The sequence below is a fragment of the Bombus pascuorum genome, unplaced genomic scaffold (assembly GCF_905332965.1).
Source record: "Bombus pascuorum unplaced genomic scaffold, iyBomPasc1.1, whole genome shotgun sequence".
Taxonomy (NCBI): Eukaryota; Metazoa; Arthropoda; class Insecta; order Hymenoptera; family Apidae; genus Bombus; species Bombus pascuorum.
Window position 1 is genome coordinate 41,838 of NW_026869745.1, and position 23,813 is coordinate 65,650.

The window sequence follows — 23,813 nt, forward strand, 5'->3', positions numbered from 1 at the left end:
AAAGTCTTCTAGTTCGGTTTTTGTAATTTGTTTAAAGTGTGATCTATTAGGTTTATTAGAGCTGGAGTTGTATTAGTTTTCTAGTCGATATGGTCATCATAATAGTCTGGGTTTTCTAGATCGAATGATACGGATTGAATTTCTTCATTGGAGATAGGGTACAATCGGGATAGAGCGTCTGCAGCTGTATTTTCCTTTCCTGTTTTGTATTCAATTTCATTAAACTAACTAGTGTTAGTAACAAATTAGTGTTCCCAGTTCACAAGGCACGGATAACTTCAACAGGCTTGAAAAATTAATCGTGAAACAAATAGAACAAATTAATAACTTGCTATCATTACTCACAATCATAGTGGACAAATTAACACACTCCGACGTAAAATAAGACCAAAACGCATAGCTAACGATCTAGCTCAGCATAAATACGAACTAGAACTCTTCCTAAAACAACAACAAATCAACATGATGCTCATATCTGAAACTCGCTTCACCGATAAAAATTATCTGAAAATACATGGTTATAACTTTTACCATACCCAACATTTCAGTGGAAAGACCCACGGCTGCACCAGAATTATCGTCAAGACCAGCATAAAGCACTATGAGCTTCCATCATTCCAGAAGGACTACCTCCAAGCCATAAACGTAGCGATAGAAGATGGCCGTGGTCCAATCACCAAGAACAGCAGTATATTGTCCTCCTAGACATTCTATTTCCAAAGAAAACTTCGAAAAATTCCTCGAATACTTGGGCAATAGAATAGATAGCTGGAGGAGACTATAAAGCTAAACATACGCAATGGGGTAGCAGACTTATCACAGGAAGAGGCAAAAACCTTTTGCAAATCATTAAAAATCATTAAAAATTACAAAAATGACTGTTCTCAAAAATATCTTGCTAATCTGTCTCGCACAGCTGACTTCAACTACTCACTATGGAAGGCATCCAGGAAACTCACTCGTCCTCCGCAAATAATCCCTCCAATTCGTTATCCGCAAGGTGGATAGGCGCATAGCCCTATACAAAAAGCCAAGTTGTTTGCAAACCACCTAACTAATGTCTTCAAACCGTATTCCTCCACTGTTGCCGCCGAAATAACGGAATACTTGGACTCTCACTTCCAGATGTTTCCTCCTATTGAACCTTTCTCATCTTTGGAAGTTATTGAATCAATACATCTCCTGAACCCAAGAAAAGCATCGGGACATGATTAGATAAGTAACAAAGCTATCAAGGAGCTTCTCAAAAAAGGGATTGCTCTCATTACCTCTATTTTTAATGCAATTCTTCACCTTGAATACTATCCTAAGTCCTAGAAAACATCATTAATTACCCTTATCTCTAAACCTGGAAAACCAATACATCGAGCTCAAACGAGCTCTTATCGCCCAATTAGTCTTCTACCCACTTTGTCCAAACTATTTGAAAAGATGCTAACGAAACGACACCTTCCACTCTTAGAGGAGTTGAAAAGTATGCCGGATCATCAATTCGGCTTTCGGAAGCAACATTCTACGACAGAGCAAATTCATCGTCTAACTCATAAAATCAGCCAAGATTTAGAGAAGAAAAAATACTGCTCTGCGGTATTCCTCTGCGATAATAGGCTGTTCATGATTAAATACTTAAACGCTATAACCGCAACATTCCCAAAAGAAACTGGCATACCCCAAGGCGGTGTCCTCGCATCTCTGCTGTTCACCATCTACACTGCCGACTTACCAACCTTAACAGAGATGACCACAGCGACAGTTGCTGATGACACAGCTTTATTAGCACCCCACTCAGAACCAATAATTGCCTCCTGAACTCTCCAGCGAGGTCTCGACTCTATGGGAAAGTGGTTCCACAAATGGCGCTTCAAAATAAATGAAAATAAATCCAGTCATATAACCTTCACGCTGCGAAAACAATCCTGCCTCTAGGTGACCATAAATAATATTCCAATTCCAAACAAAGGATCAGTCAGATATCTGGGCATGATTCTAGATAGAAGATTGACATGGAAACAACATATCTTAGATAAAACCAAACAACTCAAAGCAAAATTTTAAAAATTCTACTGGCTCATCGGCCGACGTTCCAACTTAAACACGCAAAGTAAAATTACATTATACAAGGCCATATTAAAACCTGTTTGGACCTATGGAATCCAACTATGTGGAACAGCAAGTAATTCCAACATAGAAATTCTCCAATGATTCCAATCGAAAACCTTAAGATCCCTGATAGATACACCTTGGTATGTTACCAACGAAACAATACAATCGAAACGATCATATAATATAATACGATACGATAATATAAGAGTTAACAACCACTAAAACCTATTAGTTACCCAATTACTTGACACGACGGATCAGATCTGCAGACTAAAAAGGCAATACCCCCTAGATTGAAGCATTGGATTCAACTAAAATCAAACATACTATAAACTTTTATAATCCAAGTCACAGTACCACGTCAAAATAATTTACTTAAAATTCTGTATGAGAATTGATTTTAAATTATCTACTAAATAAAAAAAAAAATGTTAGACACGCTAACAGAGTCTTCTAATTGCATTATACAACACAAAAAATCATCAATTGAAGAATCGTTGGGACGCTGTCATTCTAGCGTAATCAGATACTTGCAAAATGGGAAACATTATTGCTGAGACATAAAATTGTGGATGCTGCGCGATGCAGTTTCAAAGTATTGTTTGACGTTTTATTGCTACAAAGACGCAAAACTAAAAACTGATAGCGATAGAAGAATGTTCGGGCTTGGATATAATGTCATGATAAATTTATTAAAAGAAAGTAATTGTTTGAATAAGAGATACTACATTTTTTTCGATAACTTTTTCAGCGTTGATTTTGCTAGATATTTATATTCTACGGAAAGCTATTGAACTGAAACTATTAGAAGAAAGAAACAATGTGTATTCCCGATTATTCGAGAAAAGCTAATATAAATGAAGTGAAATATTTTCGAAACAATAAAGATTTGTTCTATGCGTATCGCGAAAGAAAGAGTGTAAAAAATCCTGCATTACTAATTTCAACGAAGATAGCGAATTAAAATGTGATAATAACAAAAAGACAACATGACAGAAAAATGCATTCGTCAAAAGCGGCTATCATTCAATCTTACAATACCTACATGGATGATGTCGATGAATGAGATAAAATCCTGTATACCTAGATAGATCACGATGAACCAAGAACAGTTAAATATTGGAAAAACATTGTTGTGGTGATAAAGCTAACATTTCATTGTTACAGATTCCCATTTCTTAAGAACATATCTTTGCACATACGCGTTTAAGAAATGACAATCTGTAATAAGGGAATCTTGAGTCAATTGCGTTCAGCCAGCGTTCTTCGCGCTATTCGACAAAAATTTTGTAATACCCAAAATGAAAAGAAAGTGTAAAGTAAGTGAGGAAAGCTGCAGCAATGGAAATATTATATTCGATGAAGAAGAAACTTATAATGAAGATAGTACAGACATCATGGAAACAACAGATTTAGAAGGTGAAAACTATAAATATTATAAATAACAACATGAAGTTATTGAATGGGGAAACTTTACATACCTGTAATGTAATGAAATACATGTAAAAATGTTTTATTATTTTTGGTCATTTTGTACACTGCTTCTCTACAAATTCTACAGCCATTTGTTGAACACGAGTCACGTCTTCCCGAGTACCATGTTGTTCCTCAAAATTGATGAATTTTTTAAAGAGAATCTTCATCTTTCTAGGCGGTAATGTCTGAACAATTGCTCTCTCTAGAACTTTCCTGTAAATGCAAATTATTATAAGGTAAATTCTCTATGAAATTAAAAAGACAAAATATAGTTGAAAAAATATTTTTACCTTGCCATATCAATATCATTAGATTTCACTAGGGAATCAATATAACAAGACCATATATTCACCCGTTTTGGATAAGAACTTAGAATTTGCTCAAACAGAGTTTGTGCTCTCTCTTTATCCCCAAATTTGTTCTCCATAATTGCAAACCGAGCCATTAGATTTACATCTGTAAAATTTGTATTATATTAGTATTTTATTCTTTATGACATTTTATTTCTGTTATGTACATACGTTCACATGCTGGCAAAGATTGCAATACTCTCTGCATAATATGCCGCGATCTGTCCTTCAAACCTATTTTTAATAATCCTTCTCCACAATTAAACCATGTCTCGGGAATATGTTTAAACTTCGCGATCATGGTATTAATTGTTTTCTCCAATTCCATCTGCCTGCCAGCCTCGACATGAACAGTCAACATGTGACTGTAGATTTTTAGTGGGTCGTTAGACGTCACTGCCTCTCGAAAAACATCATTTAACGATTCAGGAATTCCAAATTTAGATTCTAAATTTAACCAAGCCGTCCAAACGTTTAATTTTTCCTTCTCTTCCCTGAAATTAATTGTTTTTACCGCTCTTCTCGCAACTGCTCTTGCTTTCTCTATTTCTGTTGCCTATAAATGGTATGCCATATACTGTAACCATATTATTGAACTGTCTGGACTAGCTAAAACTAATCTGTCGAACTGATCCACAGAATTTGGTAACTGGTTGTTGGCCAGCGCTTCTTCTCTTTGGCGAATTTCGCCTTCCTTCTGTCTTTCTTGTTCTCGACGTTCAGCAGCACTTAATTTCTTATTTCTCAGTTTTGGTTTTTCCTCTACTTCATCTTCACTATCGCTGGATGACTCTTTATCCTTATCGAGAGATAAATTAGGGTTGCCGTCCCAGAAAAATCCACACGGAGATATCCTTGGCTTCTGCTCGTAATCCTTATTATTATCGTAATCCGTATCTTCCAGTTTTATCTTTTCTTTTCCTGTTTGTTCAACACACATTTTCTTAGAATATTCCTTTTCTAAATCTTTCACTGGTTTCTCTCTGTTTCGTTTTCCTTTGTTTTTCATCCTTCGTAATTTCTGTAACTTTTCAATTTTTATTTTTTCGGCGTGTAGCATGTTCTCGTGATTTTGTTCTCACTTTCGACGCTTTACGTAGGACTCGCGATTACACTTGACGATTCGCAATTCTCGGTTACAACTCGACTGATAGACGATGAGTTAAGATAGCGATTGAGCAGAGTACGCGATACAATCTAATATGATGACTGCTCAAGGAACGTAAAGGAACTGCCTTTTTGTATCGATGGCCCTGCGGAGGAGAACTGTGATGGTTGTGGCTAAGAGTACGGGAGAATCGGATTCGTTAGGAAAAGTTTTTGTTAGGAAAGTAGGGGAAATGGACGTCGCTGTTAATTGGTTAATCTACCAGGTCGGTGGGTGTGGAAGGATGCTAACCGCCCTCGAGAGAATGTTGCTGGCGGAAAGCATCATACGCGAGAAAAGCACATTTTCTCGTATTTTTCCGGAGTAGATAATAAATTAAGGAATGCTAAAACTAAAAGATATTTGATCGGTTTGAAGGACCTTAACTAGAGAAATCCTAAGATTTATGGCGGGTTCTTAAGTTAGTTGAAGGTATGCAATCATCTTGTCCGAGGGATAGAGCCTGCTTTGTATAGCAAGGAACAGAAACCGTTGGAAGGTTTATTGTCGAGTGCTGCTACAAATTGTTTCACATAGTTCAAACGTTTCGCATATTAAATGATAATGATAAAGTAAATAATATTTCCGATATGATAGTCTATGTAAACTTTATTATACAAAATTAGCAGTATATGCCGTATAGGTGCCACGGTAGACGTGGCCATCTCTCTGTGACAATAACGATCCGAGAGTATAGAAACGCCAATATACTTCGCCGCTCTGACACTACAGAGGAAAGGAGAAAGAAAAAGCAAAAGAAAAGGAAGATAACCGCGGTCAAAAGTATGTTTACGTAAGGGTTACAATAGAAGCTATAAGCACGATCAGAGCGGCGATAAAAAATATTAAGAATAACTTTCTTTCGGACAAGATTGAATAATTAAGTAAAAAAGATTTATTCTTCAAAATGAAAAACTGGTCATTATTTACAAAGTGGGCGATTTATCCGATTTCAATAACCTTGAAATATGTTGTCAAAGTGAATATTCTGTGCAATTTTCCCTTAAACGCGTGGTGGATTGTGTGAGGATCAATGTTATAAAATAACGAGAGAGATTGCTGCTGCAACCCGTCAAATATATTTGCAATAAATTAAATAAATATAAGTAAATATAAATACCGTCGAGAGATGCTCGCACAAACGTATTCGCGATAGAGTATGAGCGCTTGCGGATAACTCGATAACTCGTATACTCCGTTAATCGCAGATAATAACTCGGATAAGTAACTCGTGTAATAATTCGGATAATGACTTACTCGCTCGCGATCGCGTCCGTTTATTTATACTAGTTGGGGGAGGGGGGGGAGAGTCGGAAAATTTGAATTTGTCTTAGATCGACGGTTGCCCTCAACAGCGACATTGTTTTGCCCGGAGATTATCTATCGTTATATTTCGTACGTTGAGGCAGTGTCCGTGTTCCGAGGCACAACATCATGAGTCGCTATCGATTCGCCTAGTCCTATGACTCATGTGCCGCTACACATATGTTACAGTCGGTCGACTTTGGTTTCCGAGATATTAACAAAAATTTCAGTTCAATTTACATTGCGATTACATTTCATTCTGACACAGATGAAGACTGTAAGGATATATATATATATATATATATATATATATATATATATATATATATATATATATATGTCGGAGATGAAAGGACACCGGGCCCCCCCCGTTGGAATTATTTGGAAAAGCCTCAATACTGTAGCATCTACGAAATAACCCAGGCACAGTCATTCGAAACTTGAGACAATGAGTTTAGGCTTGTTAAGATTATTCAGTCGATGGAATTAAAGAAATGCGTGAGCAAACTGCAAGGTATTGAAAGTGTATATATTGTGAATAGTAAATTACAAAATATGTGGTACTATGTAAGCCGATCCAGATCCTCTCGCTAGCAACATTACCCTGAGACTGAAACAACTGCCTAAACCAACGTCGGACGTGTACCGCTTATGGTCTTTCCTCGACGCATTCTTTTGTCTATGCGCTTTCGAAGACCTTAGGCGGTTGAGAAACCGAAGACCAGATGTAGAGTTTTCTCAGAAGTGACGATCACTTCAACACCCTCCCTAACACTCTACATCGGTCTATACAATTATCTCTTTGTAAATATTCGAAGCTTAATTTCGTCAATACCTTTCTCTTTATTATACAAATTAATTTATTACTCAAAATACTACAAGAAGACTTAACAGATCATGTAGAGTTTTTCCTTTTTTTTTTCATGTAATAACCACTTCGATACCCTCCCTAAAAACTCTACATCTTTACAAAAATTACCTCTTAATATCTCTTTTATTTTTCAAACCTAATTTCTGTCTCAAATAGTCAAATCTTGGTTTTGGCAACGCCTTTGTATATATATCTGCCAGTTGTTCTTCGCTTGTTACGTACGTTACATCAATTTCGCCTCTATTGTATAAATCTCGCAAGAAATGATATCTTACATCAATATGCTTACTTCTTTGATGGAATTCCGGATTCTTAATTAATTTCGCGGCTCTAGTATTGTCTACATATAGCGTATACTTGAGGATATCTATTTTACATTCAAGAAATATTTTCTTCAGCCACATAATTTCTTTCGCTCCTGAGGCTGCACTGACATACTCAACTTCTGTCGTAGATAAAGCTATACATTGTTGTCGCTTACATTGCCATGTAATGGCCACATTCGCATACTTACATACAACGCCTGATGTCGACTTTCTTGTGTCTTTGTCGCCTGCATAGTCAGCATCGCTGAAGGTTTCGAGACTACCTGCTTTTGTATATAAGAGTCCCATGTCCGCGGTCCCTTTTATGTAGCGTAAAATTCGTTTGACTAATTTCCACTGTTGCTTATTTGGATTTTCTAAATGTCTCGACGCTATATTTATTGCAAAGCTAATGTCTGGCCTACTTACGGTTTGTAGAAACATTAAGTTTCCTATAGCTTCTCTGTATGGTGCGTTACAATCATTATTGCCTATGTTACTTTCATTCCAATTAGTCTCAATAGGTGTAGAAACACTGTTTGCCTCATTCATATTAAATTTCTCTAATATGCTTTCGATATACCTACTCTGATGAATAAATATCGAACCATCTTCTAGTCTATTAATTTCAAGTCCAAGAAAACTCTTTACTTCTTTCGAACTCGTAATTTTGAATTCTTTATTTAAATTGCTAAAAAATTTATCGATTAGAGATTCGTCTGAGGCTGCTACCAGTCCATCGTCTACGTATATGGTCATCAACATTAATTTGTCATCTTCTCTATAAATATAAAAGCAATTATCTGCGTTACTCTGATAAAATTTTAAATCTGAGATAAATTTTGTGAAACGTTCCGTCCAACATCTTGGAGACTGCTTTAAGCCATATAGGCTTTTTAGCAATTTACAAACGCGATTTGGACCATCATCAAAACCTTTAGGTTGTTTCATATAAATGTCTTCTTTCAGACTTCCATATAAAAATGCGGTTTTAATGTCAAACTGTCCAAGGTGTAAATTATTTTTGGCAGCCATACTAAGCATTAATCTAATTGTGTCAAACTGAGCAACGGGACTATAGGTTTCCTTATAGTCTATGCCTTCTTTCTGTGAACACCCTTTAATCACAAGTCACGCTTTATATCGTTCCGAATTGTCCGGATTTTGCTTTATCGTTAAAACCCACCTATTGCTAAGTATCTTTTGATCTTTTGGTTTTTCTACAAGGATCCACGTCTTATTTTCATGGTGCGATTTCATTTCATCATTCATAGCCGCTTTCCATAATTCTTTCTTTTCGGATCTCATCGCTTCGTTAAAATCCACCGGTAATTTTTCCGCTACGTACGTTGCTGGACTACCATAAAAATCGGTTCGTTTTATTTTGTCTCTATCTCTCAATTGTCTCACATTCTCGTTGGTTACATGAGGTTGTTTTTCATGTTCACTCACTGCGCTTTCATACGTACATGCTCTATCGTTCTGCGTACACACATCTTCGCGCTCGACAATTTTCGGTAAATTTATACTAACGAATTTTGCAGTTTCTAGTTCGGGCTTAAATATTACGTCACGGCTTAATATTACATTTCTTACGGTCGGCACGTATATTCGATACCCTCGTCCGTCATCTAAATAGCCTACCCAATATCCTTTGTTAGCCTTTTTGTCAAGTTTACTTCTCTTTTCCGCAGGTATGTGTGCAAAGCATTCAGTATCGAAAACTCTAAACTTTTCTACATCTGGGGATTTCCCGTACCATAGTTCATATGGTGTTTTATTGTCTTGTCCTGTTGGCCCTGTCTTATTTATGACATGCACTGCTGTGTTCATGGCTTCGGCCCATAAAAACAACGGTAGGATTGGTTTCGAATGTAGCATTGACCGGCCTGCCTCTACTATTGTTCTATTTTCTCTTTCTGCAACGCCATTCTGTTCAGGAGTGTATGGGACGTTAACCGTGTGCCTAATTCCCTGACTTCTTAAAAATTCTTTAACCTCTTTATTTTTGAATTCTTTCCCTCCGTCACTATGAATTTCTTTGATCTTACTATTGAATTGGTTTTCGACTTCTAAACAAAAAGTTTTTAGCTTTTCGATTACTTCTGACTTATGTCGTAAGAAGTAAATCTTCGTGAATTTCGAAAAATCGTCTTTAAATATCAAAAAATACAGTTTCTTTCCTAATGACTCGACTTCCATAGGTCCACATACATCCGTATAAATAATTTCGCGAGGTTTAGTCGCACGCTTGATTTTCTCGTGAAAACTCGATCTATGATGTTTCCCGTATGCGCAACCTTCACAGAAAAAGCTACTATCCTCTACAACTTTTATATTTAAATTCTGTAAGAAATCCTTAACGTGTCTGATGTTTTGATGACATAGCCGTTCGTGCCATAATTGCAACGTATCCGCGTTTGATTCCGCTCTATTGCTAAGATTGCAAACTGACGGTACTATAACTCGCATATCGACCTTATATAAATTTCCGATAACCGAACCTCTTGCTATTACCTTCTTGTTTTGTAGAAATATACATTTTTCCCCATCCTTTAAAATACAAAAGTCTATACCCCTCCTTGCGACAGATCTAATGGAAAACAGATTTCTTTTCATACCTGGTACATATAATACATCCTTCATTGTACATGCTACCCATTTGTCATCCACAAAAGCCTCTACTTTGATTTTTCCTCTGCCGCATGCTTCCATGAATGTACCATCGCCGATCTCTATCTTCACCGTGTTATCGAATTTTTCGAAAACGCTGAACCATTCTTTTCGTCCTGTCATGTGATCCGTAGCTCCTGAGTCGATTATCCAAACATCGTGGTTTGCCGCATGTATCGTTGAGGTGCTTCCTAATAGGCTAATTCCGTTGTCATCACGATTTTGATTTCTGGGTTCCTGGTTGTCTCTACTGTTGTTTCCTTTATTATTTTTGAAGCAATTTTTGCTGATGTGGCCTTTCCTTTTACATATATAGCATCTAAAACAATCTCTTTTTAGATGTCCAACTTTTCCACAGTTGAAACAGCTTCGTCCTTGTTTCTCGTATTCAATTTTATTTGATCGCTTCTGCTGTTCCCTTTTACAATTATTACTTTTTGTTACCAGCGCCACCGATGTTTCCTGGTCGTCTTTCTTCCATCTGCTTTCTTCTGTCATCAGTCTGGTACTAAGCCTGTCTAGGGTCATCTTTTCTTCTTCCATTGAATCCCATGCACTGTGAAAGTGATCAAATTTACTCGGTAACGCCGATAAAATGCGTGTTATCAGCATTTTCTCGGCAATTTCACTTCCAAGGGCTTTCATCTTCGCTGCTATTAGTTCCAACTTCGACAAGTTGTGGGACACATTTTCAGATTCCTCCCATTTAAAATTGAAGAACTGCTTCTAGACCATATTTAGATTCTCATTCGACTTCATATCATATACTGCGTTTAATTTTTTCCACATTTCATGTGCTGTTGTGCAGCATAAAAGAAGATCCAACGGTTTTCTTCCTACCGAGGTCACAATTAATTTCCTCGCTAACCGATCTGCCTTCAAAAATCTTTCACGGGCGATTCCCTTTTCTGTACTGTTACCTGGATGACACAGATTCCCTTCACACACGTTGATCAGGTCGTCATCTTCCTCCAAAAGTGTACGCATAATAAAACGCCACTGGAGCCAATTTTCTTCGCCACGTAACATCTCGATCTTCGCACTTGCTGATTCCATTTTAGCACTATCACTTACTTTACTAAGCACAACACTTTAACACTTTATTCACTTCGCGTTGCTACCTTACAATTTACAGCCCTGGGCCCATAACCTGTTAAGGTTATTCAGTGGATGGAATTAAAGAAATGCGCGAGCAAACTACAAGGTATTGAAAGTGTATATATTGTGAATAATAAATTACAAAATATGTAGTACTATGTAAGCCGATCCAGATCCTCTCGCTAGTGTCACGACCGGCTCACTTTAAAATCGGAGATAAAGATGTGGCGGCACTCGGCGACAATGTATATCGCTGAAGTGCCTAATGAACCATCAACATCCCAACGGTCCTTCCACCGAAGGCTCTAGAAGAAAGAGCGCGTGGCAACGGCCGCGGACGCCTGGCAAATGCGTGGACGGTGGGGATGTTGAGGGATAACAAAAGAAAGCGATCGGATCCGATCGAAAGTAAAAAATCATAAGAGCTTCAGTCTTAAAAGGTCACGCTTAGAGCTCGGAAGTAGATTGTAAAACCAAGTGTTAGAAGAAAAATAAAGTTTCTTTTTTTTATTCTTTTTTGTTGTTCTTTTGCATAATTTTACGTGACATTTTGGCGATCCTGCCAGGATAGTGAAAAGTGTTTGTTCGGAAACCAAAAGACATTCATCATCTACGGAAGATAGAATTATTTGGGACTACGGTCATCCGCAACAACAAAGTAACTATCACGAACCAAGCGAAGTGACAATAAAAGTGAAATCAGCGCAATAATGTCTGAGGCAACCGAATCTCAAACTTCAACCTCAACTGACCCAATGTTGCGAGCAATATGGGACAGTATTCAAAAACAGAATGAGAATATTGCCCTTTTACGAGAGGAAATGTTACGTTTGTCTATGCAAAATGACGAAGAGAACAGACACAGGACAGCAGAAATCGAGAATCTCGGGAAAACCGACGCAGCGCTACGGACTGGGTTCGGATCCCCTGCGACCGATGACTTTGCTTCCATTATCACCGAAGGCAATGAAAGTGCGTCGACAGCAATCAATCGCACCGGGAATATGGCAGAAGCACGAAGAAGAAGAACTGTCAGGGTTAGCAGCTCCAGACATCCCACCTGTTCACCTCAACATCGAACAACCCGAGGTGGAAGAAAGAGGCTATTTTCCGCCCGCTTCTCCCACTCTACGAGCTAAGGATGCAATACGCTACATCCCAACGCTCAACGGAGATGATGATGTAGGAGTTGAAGACTTCATCAAAGAAGTGAGAAGTATGAAGGATCGCTGTATGGAGCAAGATCTGTTGCTAAAAGCAATAAAAGTGGAAAAAATCGTGGGAAAAGCAGCCCAAAGTATTCGCAACATTCCTATTGAGTGTTACAGTGATCTGTACGACGCACTGAGAAATAACTTAGCAGCACAAGTGACTTCGGATGAGTACCAAGAACAATTACGAGAGTTGAGACAGGGGCGCAAGGAATCAGTGCAAAGTTTTAATATTCGGTTTAGAAGAATACTCAACCGTTTACTGTACGCAGTAACCAATGAGTACCCACAACCAGTGACACGTAAAATTATGACCGAAGAAATCACGAAGAAGACTGTTCGTGTGTACCTAAAGGGACTCAGACGCGACATAGGGCGAATATTATTAAGCAGTGAACCTTTGAATCTTCCGGAAGCTGAAAAAAAGGCAGCCGATGTAGAACGCTACTTGCGAGAAGAACGACAACCTAATTGGTCATGTAATCGCTTACCTTCCGCTAGTAATCGCGCAAACAACCAGCCAATGCAGATGAAGTGCTTCAAGTGCGGAAAGCTGGGACATATTGCCAACAAGTGTCAAAATTTTCTACCACCGAGCCAGCGCGATCGACCACCCGCAAGGATTCAGGCAGTCCAGGAAAGGGACGAAATACAAGGAACAACATCGAACCAGGAGATGGACGAACCGTACGAGACATACGAGTCAACATCGCCACGGGAAGACTACTCGCAATACCTTTGTCAACCCGAACCGAAGAGCGAGTATTTCTGGTCGACACAGGAGCAGGCATAAACCTGGTGAAACGTAACAAAACTGTCAACGCGATACAAATAGGGCCTAAACAAAAATTTTCTATGGGACGAGACAAATACGAAACTAACGAATACGTAACGAAACGAATTTTTGGACAAAATCACATTTTTCACATAGTACCGAACAACTTCCCTATTATCGAAGATGGAATCATTGGGCTACCATGTTTAGAGAAGTATAACTATTCAATATCCAATGACAAAATCCGACTAAACGACAAAACCATTTTATTTCAGAAACCAATACACTTAACTCCTGGAGAAAACAGAGTTCAAACAATCTATCTGGAAGGCAAACCAACTAAAGTATGTTTTATCAACACTGGTGAGCAAAACATTGAAATTTCTAGCAATATTCAAAATTCTCATGACTTTTCCAACGTATCAAAACTAAAAAGCCTAGTGAGAACAGATCACATTGAAAAACCAATCCGTGAATCCATCGAAAAGATTATTCTCCATTATATTGACATCTTTAATTTAGAAACCGATCTTTTGCCCTGTACTAATTTAACTCAGCACACAATTTCGTTAACTAAAGACAAAATCATTAACACACGATCGTATAGACCACCGGAATGTCACCGTGACGAGATTTCTCGACAAATAGGAGACATGTTGAAGAAAAATATTATAGAAGAATCCGAATCTCCTTATAACTCTCCGGTATGGGTAGTTCCAAAAAAATTAGACGCCTCAGGAAAACAGAAATGGAGGATAGTTATCGATTTCAGGAAACTAAATGAACTCACAGAACAAGACGCTTACCCTTTACCCGATATAGACGACATTTTAACACAATTAGGAAACGCAAAATTCTTTTCGGCACTTGATTTATCCTCAGGATTCCACCAAATTCCAATGAACGAGAAATCTAAAAAATATACCGCTTTTTCGACACCGCAAGGGCATTTTCAGTTCAATCGAATGCCATTCGGACTTAAAAACGCACCCGCTACCTTTCAAAGATTAATGGACAGAGCCTTGACTGGACTTGTAGGAAAATACTGCTTTGTTTATTTGGACGACATAGTGATATTCGGAAAAACGATTCAAGAACATAACGAAAACCTCGCGATAGTATTTCAGAGACTCAGAGAATTAGGACTTAAATTGCAACCGGACAAATGTGAATTCGTAAAACCGGAACTAGAATACTTAGGCCATGTAGTTTCATCCGAAGGAGTTAAACCAAACCCCAAGAAATTAGACGCTGTAAAAAACTTTCGATTACCCCGCAATGCCACGGACGTGAAATCATTCTTAGGTTTAGCAGGTTATTACCGCAAATTCATTCGAAACTTTTCCAAAATCGCGAAAAGCCTTACAGACTTAACAAAAAAGGACACACCATTTCATTGGACTGACAAACACCAGACTAGCTTTGATACTTTAAAAGACAAACTCTGTAATTTCCCAATATTAGCTTATCCAGACTTTAACAAAACCTTTACCTTAACTACCGACGCAAGTAACGAAGGACTAGGAGCAATACTGTCACAGGACGGTCATCCTTATTGTTACATTTCAAGAACACTGAATCCACCCGAACGAAACTATACCACGACAGAAAAAGAACTTCTAGCCATCGTATGGGCCGTGAAAAGATTAAGACAATACTTGTTAGGACGACACTTCATTATTCGAACCGACCACCAAGCTCTTAAGTGGTTGCACAATTGCAAAGACCCTTCTAGCAGACTGATCCGTTGGAGACTTAAACTCGAAGAATATGACTATGAAATCGAATATACAAAAGGTAAAGATAACACAGCTGCAGATGCTTTATCCAGAGTTCACGCGGTAACTCGCGACGAAGTAGTTAACCTCGACCTAGTAATTGATCACACTAATTCATTCAACGCATGGAAAGAGAACAACGAAAATCCGAAACTCTTAGAAATTAAACCGAATGACCAAACATTTTACCAATTAACTCGAAACGACTTAGGAGAATACGACGAGACACTTTGGATCAGAAGACTTTACAAAATTCTTAAAGATACAACAAAAATCGGCATAGGAAATAACGATTTCACTGAATTAGAGAAAACGCAGATTAAACTCATGCTAATATATTTTAACGACACGTACAAGAAAATTACTTATGCACCTAATCCCATCTTAAAACTAGACGAAAACGAAATACTACAAGCAATAAAGGAAAAACATAACGACACCGTAGGACATTTAGGGATACAAAAAACGTATCAACGGATCAAGGATAAATTCAAAATTTCCGGACTTTTAGAAAGAGTAGAAAACTTTATGAAAACATGCGACACATGTCAAAAGGAGAAACTAACACGTATCAGGCCCAAAGAATCCCCACAAATCTCAGACACGCCACTTAACCCTAACGACAAAATCGCTATGGACATCATAGGACCGATGACGAAAACCAAACGCGGAAACCAATACATACTTTCAATTCACGATGAACTTACGAAATATCTGATACTAGTTCCCCTTAAAACGCAACGAACTGAATCCATAATTAATGCGCTCATTGAACACTATATTTACATATTTTTGGCACCAAAAACGATCCTAACAGACCAGGGACAAAATTTTGTTAGCGATTTAATGACGAAATTTGAAGAAGCTTTTAAAATCAAACACATCAAAACAACTTCATTTCACCCACAGAGTAACGGATCTCTCGAAAGAACGCATGCCTCAGTTAAAGATTTAATTCGTACTGCATTACACGACAATGACAAAGAATGGGACGAAGTACTTAATTTCATTTGTTTAGGGTACAACACCGCGAAACATGAAGGAACAGGATTCTCTCCCTTTGAATTGACCTTTGGGCGGAAAGCTAACTTACCTTCCGCAATATCCAAATTCCCCACACTTACCTATGATGATATGTACTCACTTTGGCAAAAACAACTGAATAAATATTGGGAAACAGCTCACAAAACGCTTATTCAGAATAAGCAACGATACAAGCGAGACCAAGAAAGAAAGATTGTTAAAACTCAGACCGTGTTTAGAAAAGGAGACTTTGTTTTAATTCACAACGACCATAAAAGAGATAAGTTGCACATTGAATGGTTAGGACCTTACAGGATTAACGATGTGAAAACTCCTTATTACATTATTTCTATCGACAATGCTAAGAAAAAGATACATGGTAAACGACTGAAAGCGTACTTTTTTCAGGATAATGCTGACCCTAGCACTAGTAATAATACCCTTAATTAGATGCCTTGAATTCACGGGATAGGAATTACGCTTTGTAAACAAACCCAACCAATTCACGATCGAAAACTACAACATGATTACGCCTCTGAAATTGTTAGCTTCCCGAACACTAACAAATATTGTAAAATTGCTATATTTAAGATTAACGAAATAACTTTTGTACCATTACATGCAGAAAACCAATTCATAATGATCCCTAAAAAAAAAGGGGGGTAAACATATCCTTCGATCTACATTTAAATAATTCCATTCTACTAAGATCTTAGAGGACCAAGATCAATCTAACCAGGGGGGTATGTCACGACCGGCTCACTTTAAAATCGGAGATAAAGATGTGGCGGCACTCGGCGACAATGTATATCGCTGAAGTGCCTAATGAACCATCAACATCCCAACGGTCCTTCCACCGAAGGCTCTAGAAGAAAGAGCGCGTGGCAACGGCCGCGGACGCCTGGCAAATGCGCGGACGGTGGGGATGTTGAGGGATAACAAAAGAAAGCGATCGGATCCGATCGAAAGTAAAAAATCATAAGAGCTTCAGTCTTAAAAGGTCACGCTTAGAGCTCGGAAGTAGATTGTAAAACCAAGTGTTAGAAGAAAAATAAAGTTTCTTTTTTTTATTCTTTTTTGTTGTTCTTTTGCATAATTTTACGTGACACTAGCAACGTTACCCTGAGACTGAAACAACTGCCTAAACCAACGTCGGACGTGTACCGCTTATGGTCTTTCCTCGACGCATTCCTTTGTATATGCGCTTTCGAAGACCTTAGGCGGTTGAGAAACCGAAGACCAGATGTAGAGTTTTCTCAGAAGTGACGATCACTTCAACACTAATTAATTTTAAAATGATACTTAATTATCGATAGATAGTGCATTTTATGTTTATAAACGTGAAAAAAACAATTTTCGTTTCACCGAACTATGGTTATCCCACAATATATGTATCATTAATATATTATAAGGAACTATTCGAATATACGTACAAAATCGTTTTTATGCGTATTTTTACATACAACTTTTATTTACTTTAAATTATTCCAAATTTGAGGATAAAATTATGCAGACTATATACACAGAAGAAAGGGGATTAATTTTACCATATACTTCATTTGAATGAAAGTTGCGTGAACTTCTCATGACGTAAAGTGTAAAAATTTAATAGAATGTAGATACAGTTTTCTATTATCGTTACAGATAAGAAATTTGTTAAACACTGATAAAGTTAAAGCCATTAATAGTGGTTGCAGCAAAGATTTGTTATTAATTCAAGATGAATAGGTTTCAAACAAAAAATTCCAGTTACTACTTATAGATTTGATTTTATAAAAAAAACAAGAAATTAAAAATTTTATAAAAAAGTTTATTCGCATTAAAAATATTATATTTTATCGCATATCAGAATTTTAGATCTTACGTTTAAAATAGTTTTTTTTTACCTTTTTTTGCTTGTAAAGTTATTACATTAATAAAAATGTCAGGATCGGGTTAACTGAATTGATCGTGTAGTAAAATATCGATCCAAATATCTTGGAATCATTAAAAAAAATGCTTTTTTTATTGTGAAAAAATGGTACTTTATTACCGTTAATCATTTAACTGTAATATTGGCTATAATATTTAACAATAATATTTCTAGTACATCAACATTAATATACGTTCTAAATAATATGTGAAGAAATTTGAGGTTAGGTTGGAAGATATCTACACCGGAAATGACGCCTGCAAAATGGCGCACGTGATTGGTTAGAAATTAACCGCAGAACATCTTCATACGCTATTGATTATTTCCTGTAAATGAGGAATTTTAATATAATGTACAAAGTATATAAGATTTTGCATTAAAATTGTCGCAAATATTTTTAAAAATTAATTGGATTGTAGTATTTTTCAAAAATGATAATAATGTAAGATTCTATATGGAATTATTTTCTATCGTTCGCGCATAAGACCAGTACGTAACGACAAGCTTGAGGGTATATAAAGCCACCATCAGACGCGCAACGTAGGCATTTGTCGAGTCGTCTGCAAGCGGAGAGGATCTTATTTTGCTCGACAGTTTCAAATATTTTGTGTGTTGTGTGAACCTGTTCTATCTTGTTCTACAACAATCACGAGCCATATACAGGTTAGTGTACTTATTATTATAATTTATTCATTAATTAGGTGAAATAGTTTAGGAAACAATAAGAAAACGTGAATATCGTAACATCGACACTGTGTTAACCTCGAAAAAGAGGACATTTGCATTCCTGCAAATTAAGAAAACTACGAAGCCGTCGTCATGGCAAAGTCTAAGAAGAGAGTTTGTGATATTGACGCCAAGCCAAGTAGTACTAAACGATTAGCATCTTGGATCAGAAGAATCCGCAGTAAAAAATCAAGGTATTGCCGAAATCGCAGACGCGATTTACGGATTGAAGCAATGCTGACGTGTGCTCTCTTCAAAGCTGAAAATGAATTACGCATCAAGCAATCATCTAAAGCTTTAAAATTGCAGAAACTTAAAGAAAAATTATTGAAGAAGGAAAATTGTATAAATTACGAACGCTGCGATGATGAAGGCACGTCTCAGCAGAGCAATCCCTGGAAAGAGCCTGATTTGTGTCCTGAATTGAGAAGTTTAGACGATTTCATGTCTAAGCTATCAGAAGTAAAAGTACCAGTACGACGCTGAAGTAGTGGGAAAAATGCAAACCTTCGGGTTATGAAGACCGGCCAACGCCCAAGACGCGTTGAGTGCACTCGTTCCCGTCCGATCACGAAAGTTAAGCAACGCCGGGCACGGATAGTACTAAGATCGGTGACCGCTTGGGAACTCCGCGTGGTGTTGGTTTTTTTCAGAAGGAGATCAGCCCAGTATTTGAACTGTCTAAGAAGATGACGCGAGCAGTAACTGCCCGAAGAGGAAGATACAGCGGGGCATGAAAGGACAACCCTGATGACTGCCGCCTGGTATTACCGGGGTTGTCTGCCCTCAAAGCAGAGGAAGAAGGAGGAGTGGTTTTTTTAGTGGGTATGGCAACAACATCCGCGCGAGTCCCACATAACCCAGTGATTCGGGTCACTGGGCATGCGTAACAGCATTTTCCCCTCCTCATGCAAAAAAAAAAAAGGTTATGAAGACCTGGAAGCTTATGTGACTACTTTTACAAGAGGATAATTTCTCGCAACGTTTTATCCACCAAATGCATAGAGATTTCAACAACAACTATATGCATTCTGGAGCGATTATGGAGCACCGTGTATCACGTCGGTGCTGCAGGAATAGAAATCGCATTACTATTCTGATGTATATAAGGATTTTTTTAATTTACAGCTTCACCGTTTGAGATGACATTTGGACAGACGGAGGGAGAGGGAGTTGGTGTTGTCAACGATGCTGAAGCGTACCACACGATTGGGGACCCCATGTTCTCTAGTCTCTGCACCTTTCATTGGTTTGGTTTGTAAACTGTATCGTGACCGATGCATTCGGGACCTTTACAATTTTTTGTGGTAATATAATTTTGTAGTAATATAATTTTGTAGTAATATAATTTTGTAGAAGTATAATTTTGTAGTAATATAATTTTGTAGTAATATAATTTTGTAGTAATATAATTTTGTAGAAGTATAATTTTGTAGTAATATAATTTTGTAGTAATATAATTTTGTAGTAATATAATTTTGTAGTAATATAATTTTGTAGTGAAATAATTTTGTAGTAATATAATTTTGTAGTAATATAATTTTGTAGTATTAATGAGCGTTCGAAATATATTTGAAGAATGTTTGATTCGATATTTTTTATTTTCAAAAGTATGGCAATTTACACAAAACATTACGTATTTTGTATGTCTTAGCGTTTAAAGAAAATTTGTATTGCATGGTAACTTATAGATTTAATAGTACCGTTTCGAATATTCTCTCCATTATTCTGAACGTCGAGATTTTGTATATATTTCCTTAATGTTAATTAACAGTTTTGTAGACTTTTGAATAAATAAAAAGGAATTGATAAAATTTGGAAAATGTCAAAAATTTTCCTGCGATCTTCTAATTCGCCATATTAGTCCTTTTCAGTCCAGCATACTACACATAACAAAATTCTGTCGCAGGCAAGAGATCCGCACATGTGTCCAGGCTGTTGGCCGTCATCGGCGACATTATTTCGCCTGTCTGTGTATGAGATAAGGAGTGACGACAGACGATTGGTAGGGGATAAACAAAGGGGAAAATTGTTTGTTTTTAGCAAATCGTGCATGAAGTTTTCTGACTGACGATGAGTCGCACCATAATCACTTTGTACATAAACGTCTCATCACTCCGTGTTTCCGTATCTTGAACATCCAAGCATCAACTAATTCCAAAATCGTCTGACGCGCGATACACATAGGCTTATTGTGACAAGCTACAGCAAATTATAGCAAGTTTTATTTGGTGAGCTCTAATCTCTTTTGTTCGTTACCTGTGCACATGTGTTTTCTCAGGTCCAGAAAAGTTTTTTCAACGCTTGTACCACCAAGTTGTATGTGAGTTACTCTGGCTTGTCAATATGCCTTGTTCAAAGTTGAGAGCTGGATACTGTCACAGCTCTCTATCTTCCCATGTAATTATGATAATAGGAGCTTTATGAGGTATGGAGTAAATTGAATGCGTCTTTGTTGAATCTAGATGATCCAGAATGGCGAATTGTTACAAGTAGAACAACTAATCAAAGTAATAGACATACACATATATGAAATATGTTTCATATGGATAGGAAATTACTTTGAAATTTGACAAGCATTGCAATATATATGTTGGTTCGGAAGTAATATTACTAGATACTTATTTTTACAGATTGCAATATTCTCTTCACTAATTCATAGATTGATCTTAGAACAAATGAAGAACTTTACATGTTATTGGATTAACAAATAAAATGTATTGTTCCTCACAAATGGTATGCAGAGGAGTAATGAAAATAAAAGACAGGTGTATATTACAGTTCAAGTGACGCGAGAGACTGAAATACTATTTATACAAATTGCGGATGGATGGATACTGTGAAAAATCTTTCACATACTGATTGTAGGAAAGCAGAGATGGAAAATGAAGCAACGTATTTTAAAATTGAATCCCTAAGTATAGCATGTAGATAATATTTTGAGTGTTGATGGAGGACAAAATTATGCACATTCCTTTTTCAATTCCAAGGAATTGCATCATCGATGAGTCGGTTGTCAAAACATGATGGAAATAGCTCATTGTTAATTGAACAAGTTTGATATAATTACACAACCTAAAGATTTAACTTGAAATTTGTTCGAAGAAATTTACTTTTACTTATACGTGATGTCAAGTGCGGTATTAAGTATCATGCTTTCATAACTATTGTTTTAAATATTTTTGTGTTGAAATATTGTCGTTTGGGTGTCTGTTCTGTACTACAGGAGTACCCGAAATAATTTTACTCGTCGTGTACAGTTAAACAACTACAGGCAGTTGATTCTATTCCTGGAACGCGTTGGATTCGTGTTTACGTGGTACGTTGATTAGAATGATTTAGAGGTGGTTTACTGATGCCAAGCAAGGTAGATATCATTTCCGAACTACCACTGGAGGTTTCGCACTTGTTACTTCGAAAATTGGATCCCTCCTCCCTGCAGAGCGCCGCGCTTGTCTCGCGCAAATGGTTGAACATATGCAGATCCGACAAGTGTCTTCGGCGGACAGCAAGAAGTCACATCCGGCGTACGAGAAAGGGGTTCAGGATGGGGTTCCTCGGAACCACAGCCGCTAAAGCTGCCGAACAACAATCAAGGAGTAGAGTACGAGGTGCGAGGAACCTACGACACGAAGTAGGCTTATCCACTGCTCGTACGACGGTCATCGTTGGAAGGTTACGTGGTCCTCCGAAAATTTCGATGCGAAATCGTCCTATCGATGTTGAACCGCTAAAATGTATTAGACTGTAATTGATAGTATGTACCTTAATTCGACAGTTTGATTTTGCGAGAACACGAAACTGCCTTGTCCTACGAAAATGATTCAGAACTGTAGCGCAAAGCTTGAAATAAAATGGTGCCATTGAGACGGCAATTTGTTTCAGCCGCGGCAGTTTTCTACAGAAATATCGACAATGTAACTCACATTGACGCTCAGTCGTGTACCGCGTTACACTCTATCTGTGGACTAGAAAGGGTCTTGGCCGCCTTCGTGAGAAAGCCGTACCGTCTTTCGTGTTAACGGTGCACTCGCTCTGACAAGTGGGTTTCAGGACGGGCGGCAAAGTTTCCTTCGAAGAGCTTGCCCACTTCATTACATAAGAGCATCGGGCGATACGAGGACGACGAGAACGTCGGTCGTGCCGCCCTTCAGAAGCTGTACCAGCCTCACCATGCGCTTTATCCGACGAGAGGCTCCCTCCCACTGACACCGTGAAATAAGTGTCGTAGCTTGGGGGCAATTATCCGCGTCCTCTCCGCTCATACCCGTCCGGAGATACCGTCCGTACCAGGCGCTACGTCACGGGAGGCTATCCTCGTCGTCCTGCATCTCCCCGCATGTTTATAGACTGACGGAGCGTCATACTCGATTTTGTGATGGCGTGAACGTTATTCAAATATGTAATAACGTTACCAAACCCACTATAACTATAAATTACTTTCCCACAGAACTTCGACTCATTCTATATCTTGGATAGTTCACAAGTACGTATGCGCGAGATATATATTTCATTATAGAAGCCCTGAATCAAGTATTGAATTTAAGAGGTAATGGTTTGTAGCCTTAAGTACTGAAACTTATTCTATAATGGGAGCAACTGCCACAAATAGGAATCTAATCATTCTAACTAAAGACAAATTCTATCGACGAAATATTTAGTATGCAATTATAATATAAATTATACAATCATATAGTATAGTTTAATGTCATCATTAATTTCTATATTCATACAATACCGCATATCATTTGCAAATGTATATTTTATACCAAGTAGTATTGCAATTGTGCCACTCGGAAGACAAACTTATTAATTCCATCTTCCGATATTACCTGTACTTATATAGAAATATAATACTAAATACTAAAATATATCATAAGTATTTCATATTTGAAACAACAGTAAACCGAACGGAATTAATCTGTTTGACTTCTATGCGGCTCAAGTCACGTATATCAATATATGTACATTCTGTAGTTTTAATATTTTAAGCGTGCATTGTGCACAGGACAATTGTCTTCAATAAATTTTGCAAATCTGTTTATAGTAAGTGAGGGATC

General features: G+C 37.5%; 1 protein-coding gene and 1 pseudogene across 1 annotated transcript; one reads left to right on the forward strand and one right to left on the reverse strand.

Moving 5' to 3' along the window:
* Positions 1 to 3,592: 3,592 nt before the first annotated feature.
* On the reverse strand, positions 3,593 to 4,807 carry LOC132915819 (protein RRP5 homolog). Its single transcript, XM_060975605.1, has 3 exons — positions 4,101 to 4,807; positions 3,870 to 4,035; positions 3,593 to 3,792 (listed from the first exon to the last, which is right to left on the reverse strand). Exons 1-3 carry the CDS (start codon positions 4,288 to 4,290, stop codon positions 3,630 to 3,632), a joined length of 519 nt encoding a protein of 172 aa, XP_060831588.1. The 5' UTR covers positions 4,291 to 4,807; the 3' UTR covers positions 3,593 to 3,629.
* A 14,472-nt stretch (positions 4,808 to 19,279) lies between these two features.
* On the forward strand, positions 19,280 to 19,398 carry LOC132915843 (5S ribosomal RNA; annotated as a pseudogene).
* The last annotated feature ends 4,415 nt before the right edge of the window (positions 19,399 to 23,813 follow it).